Source organism: Mastigoproctus giganteus, chromosome 2 (genome assembly GCF_048544385.1).
Source record: "Mastigoproctus giganteus isolate SK-2022 chromosome 2, ASM4854438v1, whole genome shotgun sequence".
Lineage (NCBI taxonomy): Eukaryota > Metazoa > Arthropoda > Arachnida > Uropygi > Thelyphonidae > Mastigoproctus > Mastigoproctus giganteus.
The window spans coordinates 18,062,318-18,075,232 of NC_143576.1; the positions used below are offsets into that span (position 1 = coordinate 18,062,318).

General features: G+C 38.5%; 1 protein-coding gene across 1 annotated transcript in view; it reads left to right on the top strand.

The window, feature by feature from the left end:
* LOC150089192 (vascular endothelial growth factor receptor 1-like) overlaps positions 1-12,915 on the top strand; it is a 418,391-nt gene that overhangs the window by 47,309 nt on the left and 358,167 nt on the right. Inside the window, exon 3 of the mRNA XM_090389759.1 lies at positions 3,277-3,469. Coding sequence (XP_090245885.1) covers positions 3,277-3,469 — 193 coding nt within the window. The remainder of the gene's footprint in view (positions 1-3,276; positions 3,470-12,915) is intronic.

Below are 12,915 nucleotides of genomic sequence, written 5' to 3' on the forward strand. Positions count from 1 at the left end.
AAAGAAAAACAGCAAAGAATTCTTTACTTATGTAAATTCTAGAAGGAAGGGGATGAATCAGATTGGTCAACTCGATATCGATGATTCAACTGTTGATGATACTGCTCAGGTAGCTAACAAACTAAATGAATATTTTGCATCGACATTCACACATGAGGAGTTATTTAAGGAGAAAGCCAGAATGTCCAAGTTTGCAGACAATATGAAGGTTGGCAGGGTTGTTAATGACACTAATGACAGTACGCTGCTGCAACAGAATCTAGAAAAGATGAGCAGATGGGCTGAGAGGTGGCAAATGAAGTTTAACATTGACAAATGTAAAGTACTACATATGGGAAGCAGTAACTCCAAAGTAATGTATCAACTCTGTGGTAGAGAATGAAAAGGACCTGGGAGTAATTGTGCAGGCAGATATGAAGTTTTCTGAGCAGTGCAGATAGTCTGCAAGAGTAGCTCATGGTGTATTGTCAATGATATATAGGAATTTTTCTAGCAGGGATGAGGAGGTGATTATCCCCTTGTATAAGGCAATGGTCAGGCCACACCTTGAGTACTGTATACAGGTCTGGAGGCCTCATTTTAAGAAGGATGTAGAGCTGTTGGAACAAGTACAAAGGGCAACAAGATTAGTGAATGGAGCAAAGGGTTGCTCTTATGAAGAAAGGCTTAAGTTTTGCAAATTACAGTGCCTGGAGACTAGGCACCTGCGAGGTGATCTGATTGAGGGGTAAAAAGCCTTGAATGGTTTGAGCATACTCAATGCTGTTGAGATTCTTCCTCTTGCTCAGAATAATCGCCTGAGAGGGCATAAATTCAAATTGAGGAAAGAGAGTTGTAGGTTATATGTGCGGAAGTTTGCCTTTAGCCAACGGGTGGTTGATTGGTGGAACAAACTTCCATCTGTCATTGAAGTTGATAGCTTAAATAGATTCAAGGCAAAACTTGACAAACATCTGGAGCTAGTGGATGAGTGAAATAAGGGTTTTTTTTTTTGGCTGATGCTATATAAGCTTGCTTTCTTGCATGGCTAATGCTAATATGAGAGATGCCCGATGGAGTGCAAGTAGATTAAACTTAAAACATTTTAAGTATTTTTGTGAAGGTAGTCACAATATGAGATACACTTAAATGATGCCAATTCTTAGCTACTTTAGTAGTGGGCTGGATACTTAAATGATGTATTTGCACTAACTTGTACGTCAGTTAACGTCTATGCAAGCAACCTGAGGCTTTAGCCCTAAAGTTTAATCTACTTGCACACCATCGGGGCAGCTCTCATATTGTGGAGTTATACTTCATAACTGGATTGTCATCATTGCAACACCAGAGTACCTGCCCACCCACCAATGAGACGCCAATAAGCTTTGAAATGGTGTCATCTGTGGGAACTTGATGCTGCTTGAGTTAACGAGAAAAGTCTTCCCTAATGGGGAAGCGTTGGTTATTTGAGGGATTTTTTTGTGAGGAGTAACTGTCCTTTTCCTCTTTCGATGGCATTTATTCTTCTTCCTCTACTACTATCACTTTCCTCCACCTTTTTTGCTTTCCTAAGTATAATAGGGACAGATATATGAATAACAGAGTTTCTTATCCCAAATCATTTTGCAAATGGTGCATCTAGGTGGTAGGATCTTTTTTTTTTTTTTTTTTTGGTAGTTGTTGGCGCATCGGCTTCTGTGGCCATAATGCACCTCCCAAGGTTTTTGCAGTACTTTGATCCAAGCCCGAGGCGCGATTCAAACCCGCGACCTTTGGGTTGCCAGGCAGGCACTTTACCCACCCGACTAGCCCGGTCAGCGTGGTGGTATCCGCCAAGAATAAGTAACAGTTGTCTTCTCCGTTAGTGAAGTGTCACTTACTCGAGGTAGTGCAGCATCATGGCAACTCGTGAAGGTATTCACAATATGATATACACTGATGAGCCAAAACATTATGACTAGCGAGTCGTTATGCAAATCGAAGCAGCTGCAGGTGAACTACGGCATGTGCACGGGTCGGGACACAATATAAAAAACACCTGATACTGAGCTCCGTTAATCAGTGTTACCCTTGTTCTTCAGATGGGAAAGGCAGTGGACTTAAGTGAGTTTGACAAAGGTGAAACTGTAATGGCCAGACGACTGGGTAGCAGAGCATATCCGAAATGGCACGGCTGGTGGGGTGCTCACAGTCAGCCGTGGTTAGTACCTACTGAAAGTGGTCCGAGGAGGGAAACCGATTAACCGCCAGTGAGGTGTTGGACCACCATGGCTAATCAATGCTCAAGGTGAGCGAAGGCTCTCCTGGATGGTACGTGGCAACAGAAGGGTGACTGTGGCGCAACTTGCCGGTAATTGGAATGCTGGTGTTGGGAGTAATGTGTCACAACACATAGTACATCAAACCGTGCTGAAAATGGGGCTGCGTAGCTGCAGGCCACTCTGAGCGCTGATGTTAACCACGGTTCACTGGTGACATGGTGATTTAGATATGGGGAAATGTTGAAACCCTAAGCTGTGGCTGATTTGGCTTATGCCTAAATCTAGCACTATTCCCTTCTTGTTGCCTATGAACACATTATATTTTCCATAATGAAATTCTTCATCCCCTGTACTTGGTCCACTGTACAAATTCTTTGTCCCCTGAATGGTACTACTTCTCAGTTAGTCCTAGAGTAACAGCATTAGTTGACCTAACCAAGAGCTCAAGTTTATTCGTCTTGTTTGCAATGCTCCTGGCATTACTATAGAAGGTTATCTAGAAGGTTAAATTTTTTTATTTTTCAAAATTTTTTTACTCTTATGCATTCCTTATAGATGAACTGAAAATTGGATAATTATGTGAGAATGTATATAGATAAAAATTTTCTTAATTTTAATAGGTCTGGAATGATAAAAAGGAACATTTTTGCTATTCTGTATAAATTCATTATTTCAGTTGGATTGCAGCTTTTATTATTTCCTGAGAACTAAACATATGCTTACTGTCCTTCCAGTTTTTAACAGTGTAGTTCATAAGACTTGCTTAGATCTCAGTTTCTCTTGAATTTATTGATGATGGCTTTACATCACATAATGAAACATTTAAATCGGCTTACTCCTTAAAGTTTATACAGTACCTGTGCAAACTATATTTTACTTGGCTAGATAGCAATGTCAGAAATTAGAAATTAACTGTGGTTTTTGGCATGCTATATTTTAAACCATTGAAAATGAACAGTAATTTTAATTTTTGTTTTTGCAAAAAATTCACTTTTTATTCAGTTTTATTTTATCTTAATATGCTGTTTCTTTTCAGAATCCAGATATTGAGAATCGTCTTAATATTACCGTATTTCAGGATGACATATTGGGATTTACAAAATATAGTAGCATTCTCCTAATTGAAAATCCTGCATACACTGATACAGGCACCTATTCATGTTATTACAACGGAACAAGCAACTTTGAGTCCAGAGATAATGTCACTTCAGTTTATGTGTTTATTAATGGTAACTAAAATTTACATTTGTATGTACTATTTTTAGCCTTAATTTTAATTATGTTTTCAATTACATTTATGCTGAGCCACCCCACTAATAGTATATTGTGGGGTGGCTCAGGCAGATGTAATAAACAGTAGCACATAGGCAGATAGGCACATTGCATATAGGCAGATGCAATAAACAGTAGAATAATTGATGAAAGGGTTGCCAATTTTATTGGTTAATGAAACTTTCTTTCATCAATTTATTAAAAGTGTTGGAGGCTAATTAATGTAAAAGCTGTCTACAAAACAAAATTTATTTTAATGTTTTCAGCATTGGTGCCTCTTTTAGTGTATTGAGTAGATTTAGAAAAACTGTTGAATGTAAAGAAGAGAAAATGTGGATAGCAGAAACTATGGCAAGAAACAATCATTCCTTGCTGAAATTAACACAGATGGCAAATATTAAGAAATCGTAATTACATTTACAGTTGCAAATGCCATACTTATGTATGTATATATAAAATATAATACCAGTGGGTTAAAACCAGGAGAAATAGTGGGAAAATAAAACTAGGTTGGATATGACAAATGCAGTCTTGTTTGCTACACATCCTGCCATACTTCTACATACTTAGAGAGTACATGTGAACAGGTGAAGTTTTTACGGATCCAGCAAATAGAGAAGTTTTTGCTTTTTTATTGACTTAAATTGGCATATTAATTTATTTTTTAGAGTTGCTTTATATTCCTAGTAACAATACTGTAGTTTAAATTGAATTTAGATAGAGATTTTGTAGGTTATTACTTAGTATCACTAAGAGTATCAAATCCACGTGTGAACAGGTTTTGTAGCTCCTGCAAACGAAAGTTTTTAATTATACTTAGCCACTTTATCGACTTAATTATTATATTAAATTATTTTCTATAAGTAGCTTATAGACCTAGTCAAGCTCCGTGGTTTATTTTGAATTCAGATAGCGCGATTTGGAAAGTAAATAATACCTCGTGTCCGTAGATTAACTGTTCGTAACTTGACGCCATTGTTATACGATACGTGTGCTAGTGTAAGGTTTAACGGAAAACTAGACAGCATAAGGTTTAACAGAAAACTAGATAGCGTAAAGTTTAACGGAAAACTAGATAGCGAGTATAGTAGCATCAATTAATCAGTAAAATTTATTAATCTTATTAAATTTCATTGTCAATTGAATGTAATGAGTGCGATGTAAGGAGTGCGAGGAAATCAGGCGCCAACTTGGCATTGTTATGGGCTTATATGAGAGCTTGAAGGACAGGGTGAATGCCCTCGAAGGATTTAAATTGAGGGACCCGTCAAGCTCTCAGCTGCCCACATCAATGCCAGAGCTTGCACTTGAACATCACGCAACACAGAGGCAACCCCCAAGGCAGAATGCACTGTCCCAAAGGAACTAGTTGTAGGTGACTCTATTGTCAGGGAAATGGGAAACATATTGTGCAAAAAGGATAGATGGAACAGGACCAGGGTATGTCTGCCAGGGGCAAAGGTTGATGTTAGGGCAGATATCATCCTTTAAGGGCACAAAGGGTGATATTGTTGTACACATTGGCACTAATGATATTGAGAGTAGAAAACCAGCGGAATTATTTAACAAGTACAAGTCAATGCTGAAAAAAAAAGCTGTGAGTTAGGGTTGAATTTGAAAGTGTCTGCAATTCTGCCCAGACACGATAGAAGGGAGTATATGATGAGAGCCTTGTCGATCAATTCGGCCCTGGAGAGATTGTGCAAGGCTCAAGGGATAGAAGTTTTCTCAGTCTGGTCTGTGCTTGTTAACAGGAGAGACTACTTCGACAGCGATAGGATACATTTAAACAGAAAGGGTGCAAGAATATTTGCTGATGCTATCGAGGCAGAGTTAGGTGGGTCGGAAAACTGCTTGCTTGGGGAGATACACCGACTAATAGATTAACAGTAGCTGCTGGCAGAGGTAAAAGTGATTCTTGCACTACTTCTATTGAAATGCAATTGAGCAGTAGTCTGTAAAGCAAGGCAATGGGAATTTCCAAGACTGCTGGGAGTCATAATGGAACAAGTAAATACATGGACTGTGTTAGGGTAACTAAGAGTAGAAACAGGTGCATGTATACTTGCATGTACACCAATGCTAGGAGTATAGTTTATAAATTCGATGAGCTTGAAGTGCTAGTCAAGACATCAAAGGCAGATATTATTGGGATATCAGAGACATGGTGTCACACAGACATAAGCAGTGCAGAACTGGAATTTGGGGATTACAATGAAACAACAGGGATTACTTTCATTTTAGATATAGGAAGCTTCTTTTCCAACCAACTCTCCTAGTCCAACGCGCTAATAATTCTTTGGGAAGGCGATATCAATTTTACAAAACATGTGGGACATCTTCCCCACTGTCAGAACCGTAGTGTTCAGACCCTTGGTCTCAACATTGAGAGCTCAAGACTTCTGTCTTCAAACACCATACCTCTAGCAGCAAGGAAACCATTACGTGGATTGACATAAAATAAAATTTTGAAGGTCTAAACCGCTTAATAAATATGGACCGATTATTTTCTTCGGTCCTGTAGCTTGACATTAGAGTTAAATTTAGGGGTCTAAAAAGTTTAATGGATATGGGGGATTATTCTCTACATTCCTTAAGTCAGACTAGAACTTTTCGGGGAGTCATGTTCACAGGAATAGAGCAACTCTCAATTAATCCGAAACTTTTGTCTTATGTTCTAGTGTTTGTTCACGCATGCATGTAAGTGACCAGTCGTCGGACAATAGGAATGGTCTACGGATATTGATTGAAGTTTCATGTAGTTTCATCTCTAAGGTTTCCGCAATAAGTAGTTTGTGGTAGTTGTGTTGAATATTTATAATTTTTGTTTCATTAAAGCTGAATGAATGTCATTCATTTATTGCGTGAAATGAAAATTCCGATGCATTTGAACGACATGCTCACACAGAAGCTTCGTGTTGTTTTGCTTGAAGCTTTGCCACTCCCACGGCGTTGCAATTTTTGCATGGGATGCTGTATACCAGGTCATGCTGTGAGTGGAATGTGGTGTTTGAAGGTCAATTTCTGAAGAATGTGTATAATTTGTTTATGGGTTTTGCTATGACTTTCAAAATCGACTTTCAAACACCACATTCCAATCACAGCACGACCTGGTATACAGCATCCCATGCAAAAATTGCGACGCTGTTTATATAGGATCTACAATGGGAGTGGCACAGCTTCAAGCAAAACAACACGAAGCTTCTGTGCGGGCAGGAAGTTCAAATGCATCGGAACTTTCATTCCACACAATAAATGAACGACATTCATTCGGCTTTAATGAAACAAAAATTATAAATATTCAACACAACTACCACAAACTACTTATTGCGGAAACCTTAGAGATGAAAATACACGAAACTTCAATCGATATCCGTAGACCATTCCTGTCGTCTGACAATTGGTCACTTATACGCATGCATGAAGAACAAACACTACAACATAAGACAAAAGTTTCGGATTAATTGTGAGTTGCTCTATTCCTGTGAACATGATGCCCCGAAAAGTTCTAGTCTGACTTAAGGAATTTAGAGAATAATCCCCCCATATCCATTAAACTTTTTAGACCCATAAATTTAACTGTAATGTCAAGCTACAGAACTGAAGAAAATAATCAGTCCATATTTATTAAGCGGTTTAGACCTTCAAAATTTAATTTTATGTCAATCCATGTAATGGTTTCCTTGCTGCCAGAGGTATGGGGTTTGGAGACAGAAGTCTTGAGTGCTCAATGTTGAGACCAAGGGGTCTCAACATTGAGACCTACGGTTCTGACAGTGGGGAAGATGTTCCACATGTTTTGTAAAATTGATATTGCCTTCCCAAAGAATTATTAGTGTGTTGGACTAGAAGAGTTGGTTGGAAAAGTAGCTTCCTATATCTAAAATAAAGGTAATCCCTGTTGTTTCATAATATAATAGAATATAGGAATTATCGAGCACTTAATAGTTCTCTATTATCAAAAGCTGTTAGTTAACAAACACATAAAATCTAAGGAAGTGCATCCAGTTGATGTTGGGGAACAATGCAATGTTGAGTCTGTTTGGTGTGACATAAGCACTGGGAAAGGAAAAATGAGAGTAGGTGTGTGTTATAGGCCTAATGAATCTGATGAGTATAATGAGCAATTGTGCAGAGAAATAGAGTGGGCCAGTAAATTAGAGTGTCTTATAATGGGGGATTTTAATTTCCCGGATATTACATATTCAGAGGTGTTCACAACATAGAAAGAATACAAGAAATAGCATCATATTTGGCATTCACAGACTTGAAACCCATGACTGTGACCTGAGAGGGTGCTGACTGTCCTTACAAGTTTCAGCTGTGAATTACAAGCTCCAAAAAAGAATAATTGTTTTGCTATTTTATTTACTTAATTGTTATATATTGTACTTTATAAGTAGCTTTATAGTTTTAGATATGCTCATTATTTTTAATTTAGAGTTTTTGTAGGTTACTACTTAATATATGTAAAACCATTTTTTTGTTCAAATCTTGCAGCCATTGTTTTCGTATAGAGTGAGTGGTAAGGAATTCAAATTTTTAATTGTGGTAAATAGGTAGCTCTAATGTAAAACTAGATAGCGTAATACGTATCACTGCATTTAGGAATCATTAAATAGTGTAGTTTTGACAATTAATTAATAAATTGTATTAATCTTATTAATTTTCATGTTAATTTCAATATGATGCCCCAGACTACAGCAGCAAAGCAATGGGCACAAAGTAGCAGGAGTTCTGTCACTCTGAGGAGAACTGAGGGGGGCGATTCTCGAACTCATCACAGCTAAAAAAATGTGCTACTTATGGTTTGTGGAACTCTCTGGAGCAGAACATGATCTAGCCAAGGAGGATGTTTGTGTGTGTGTGTGTGTGTGTGTGTGTGTGTGTGTGTGTGTGTGTGTGTGTGTGTGTGTGTGTGTGTGTGTGTGTGCTAGGTGCATAGAGTTTCAAGAATTTAGGCTCCAACTCAGCGTTCTGATGGGCATTATTGAGAGTTTAAAGAGTCGGGTAGATGCCCTTGAAGGTATTAAAATGGGGGACCCATCAAGCTCTCAACTGCACAACTCAATACCACAGCACACTCTTGTGCATCAGGCAACACAGTGGCAATTTCCAAGGTAGAATACACTGGTCCCACAGGAGTTAGTTATTGTTGGTGACTCTGTTGTCAGTGAGACAGGTAATATATTGTGTACAAAGGATAGGACCAGGGTATGTCTGCCAGGGGCAAAAGTTGATGATGTTGTAGAGCAGATATCATCTTTTAAGGGCACAATGGGTGATATTGTTGTACACATTGGTACTAATGACATTAAGAGTTGGAGATCTACAGATTTACTTAACAAGTAGGGGTCAATGCTGAAAAAAAGTTGTGAGTTAGGGTTAAATTTGAAAATGTCTGCAATTTTGCCCAGACACGATAAGACAGAGTATATGATGAGAGCATTGTCAATCAATTCGGCCCCGGTGGGATTGTGCAAGGCTCATGGGGTAGAATTTTTCTGAGTGTGGTTTGTGCTTGTTAACAGGAGAGATTGCTTCTACAGGGATGGGATACACTTAAATAGAAGAGGTGCAAGAGTGTTTGCTGATGCTAATGAGGCAGTGTTAGGTGGGTCAGAAAACTGCTCGCCTGGGAGGATTCACAGACTAAAAGGTTAGAAGTAGCCACAGGCTGAGGTAAAAGTGATTCTTGCACTGCTTCTATTAGAATGAGCAGCATTCTGGAGGGCGGAGTGCTGGGGGTTTCAGGGACTGGTGGGAGTCATCATGAAACAAATAAATACATGAGCTGTGTTAGGGTAACTAAGAACAAGAACAGGTGCATGTATACTTGCATGTACACCAATGCTAGAAGTATAGTAAATAAATTTGATGCATTTGCTGGTCAAGACATCAAAGGCAGATATTGTTGGGATATCAGAGACATGGTGTCACTCAGATATTAGGAATGCAGAATTTCAATATGGGAAGTACAATGTGTACAGAAAGGGATAGAAAGGGAGGAGGGATTATACTGTTAATTAAGAAAAACATAAAATCTAGGGAAGTGCATCCAGTTGAAATGGGTGAACAGTGCAGTGTTGAGTCAGTTTGATGTGACATAAGCACTGGGAAAGCAAAAATGAGAGTAGGAGTGTGTTATAGGTCTAATGAGTACAACGAACAACTGTTCAGAGAAATAGAATGGGCCAGGAAATCAGATTTTGTTATTATGGGGGATTTTAACTTCCCAGATATTGTCTGGAACTTGTGGGTTGGTCATTCGCACACTAGCAAGGTTTTGTAGATTTAATGGATGATTGTTTTCTGCAGCAGCATGTTTGAGAAGCAACCATGGATCTTGATCTGGTTATCAGCAGTGATGATTTGTGCATTAATTTGTTTGTTAATAAAGGAACCACTGGGTGGCAGTGATCACAGTGTACTGATGTGGGATTTACTTTAAGATATAATTACCATCAAATGTAAAGGGATGGGAAGGGTTTTTGCTTCCGTAAAGGTGACTGCAGTGGTCTCAGACAGTTTTAAAATTCTGTACAGTGGGACCAGCTGATGATGTTACCAACAGCATATTCTAGATGGGAAGCATTCATAGAACTAATCGTCGAAGCTACTAGGCTTTTCATATTGATTAAGAAATATTGTTCAAGGTTTAGGCCTAAATAGATGTCAGATGAACTAATGAGATGCATGGCAGATATGCAAAATGCATGGGATGCATATAAATTATCAGGTGACACAGAAGCCTGTGGCAGATATAAACTAGTCTGATCAACTCACAAAGGAGATTAGGGAAGTGAAGGTAGATTATGAGAAATCTTTGGCAAAGGATGTTAAGAAAAACAGCAAGGAACTTCTTTACTTTTATAAACTCTAGAAGGAAGGGGATGAATCAGATTGGTCCACTTGATATCAATGGTTCGACTGTTGATAATCCTGCTCAGATAGCTGATAATCTGAATGAGTATTTTGCATCTACATTCACACATGAGGTGTTATTACGGGAGGAAAATGCTGGAAGTTTATCAAACTGTAATAGGGTGCTTAATGATTTTATAATAACTAGAGCTAAGTGGAGGAGAAATTGTTGAAGTTAAACATAAAAAAGCACCATTGGTGGGTGGATGGAATCTATCCCGTTATATTAAAGGAGGAGGCAAAGGAAGTAAGCAAACCCTTAGCCATAATTATGAGAGCATCCTTGGATTCAGGGGAGGTCCACATGGACTGGAGATGTGCAAATGTATCCCCAATTCACAAAGGGGAATCTAAGGGTGACACATGTAATTACAGACCAGTTAGTTTAACTTTTGTTCTGGGGAAAATAATGGAATCACTGGCTAAGGATGCATTGCAGGATCATCTAGACAAGACTACAGTAATAATTCAGATACAACATGGGTTTGTTAATTGAAAGTCTTGTCTGATAAATTTTATTGGATACTATGATGTGGTTACAAAGGAACTGGATGGAAAAAATAATTTTGATATCATGTACAGTTAGGACCCGTTTTACGACATGATTATGTTCCAGCAAAACAGGGTCGTAAAATGAAAAGTCATAAAACAAGACCAAATTATAATGTAATTGAATGAGATAGGTTCCAAAATTCCCAAAATTTTTCAAGTATGCACTAATATTTCTGTTCTTTATAAATAATTAAATATTTTAAACATTTAATGCACATGTTTTATTTATATTTATATATAAAATAATTAATAAAATAAAATTTTACTTTGGTCCTGTGGAGTCATCACTTGAGTATGTATTTACTCAAGTGATGACTCCACTACCCTTTTCGTCCACATTAAAAACTAAATCAGGGTTGGTAGTTGCCTTCGTCAATTAAGCGTTTAAATTCGGAAGGATACTCTTCCACCACTGCAACGTCAGCACTAGCAGCCTTACTAGACACTTTCACATTGTGAATTTTACAACAGTTTTTAAACTGATGAAACCACACTTTGCTGGCCGTGAATGTTTCATTGCTACCAGACTACCCACATATTTTGTCAAATAACGACTTTGCATTGTCCAGAATTACCACCTGTGTAACAGGAATGTTATTTTGGTTCATATCATCAACCCACACAACTAACAATTTTTCCATTTTTTCCATTGTCCCACTGCATGAATATGTTGTTCTGGAAGATGACACACTTGTTATCCCTGTGTGTGTGCGCTTTGTTTTATCAACATTGTTCATAATCGTTGATACAGTAGAAGGTGCTAAACTCAACACCTTACACACATCCAACCGATGCTCACCAGACTCCATGTGACGATCACATCCATTTTCTTCTTAATTGTTAGTGTTTTACACTCTTTTTGGCCCCACCCGTCACAGAAACTGCCCTACACTTAGAGCTCATGGTTACATAAAAATTATTATTAATGAGAAATAACACTGTGTAACCTGTTAACAATTGAGGGAAAATTCACAGTGAAACGAACATGGCACACTGAATGTAAACAAAGAACCCCGGGGGCTCTCATCTGGTGAGTATGGGCTTGGCACACACACACACAAGGTCCTGAGCTGGATATCATCATTCTTCTCTTTCTTGGTGATTGCCTTCTACTTTTGACACTCTCTCTCTCTCTCAGGGTAACTTGGGAATTTTTTTTTTTTCTGGTGCAGCATAAGCCTCAGGCTCCCTTGCACCATATGGCTATTAATAATAATAACTCTTGGCGTAGCTATCATTCCACCCACAACGCACCACGAAAAACAAAAGAAACGCCTAGTGCATATTTGGACTTGCAGGTATTACTGCAACGTGTTACTGAGTTGTGATTTTTTTGTTATTTTCAATTTATTCAGGTAATATTGGAACAGGACCAGGGTATGTCTGCCAGGGGCAAAGGTTGATGACATTGTGGAGCGAATATCATCTTTTAAGGGCACAAAAGGTGATATAGTTGTACACGTTGACACTAATGATATTAAGAGTAGGAGACCGGCAGAATTACTTAACAAGTACAGGTCACTGTTGAACAAAAGCCGAGAATTAGTGTTGAATTTGAAAGTGTCTGCAATTCTGCCCAGACACGATAGGAGGGAGTATATGATGAGAGCCTTGTCGATCAATTCGGCCCTGGAAAGATTGTGCAAGGCTCAAGGGGTAGAATTTTTTTCAGCCTGGACTGTACTTGTTAACAGGAAAGATTGCTTCTACAGGGATGGGATACACTTAAATAGAAAGGGTGCAAGAATATTTGCTGATGCTATCGAGGCAGTGTTAGGTGGGTCGGAAAACTGCTAGCTTGGGGGGGAGACAAAGACGAATAGATTAACAGTAGCCACTGGCAGAGGTGAAAGAGATTCTTGCACTGCTTCTATTGGAATGAGCAGAAGCCTGAAAAACAAGATGCAGGATATTTCAGAGACTGCCG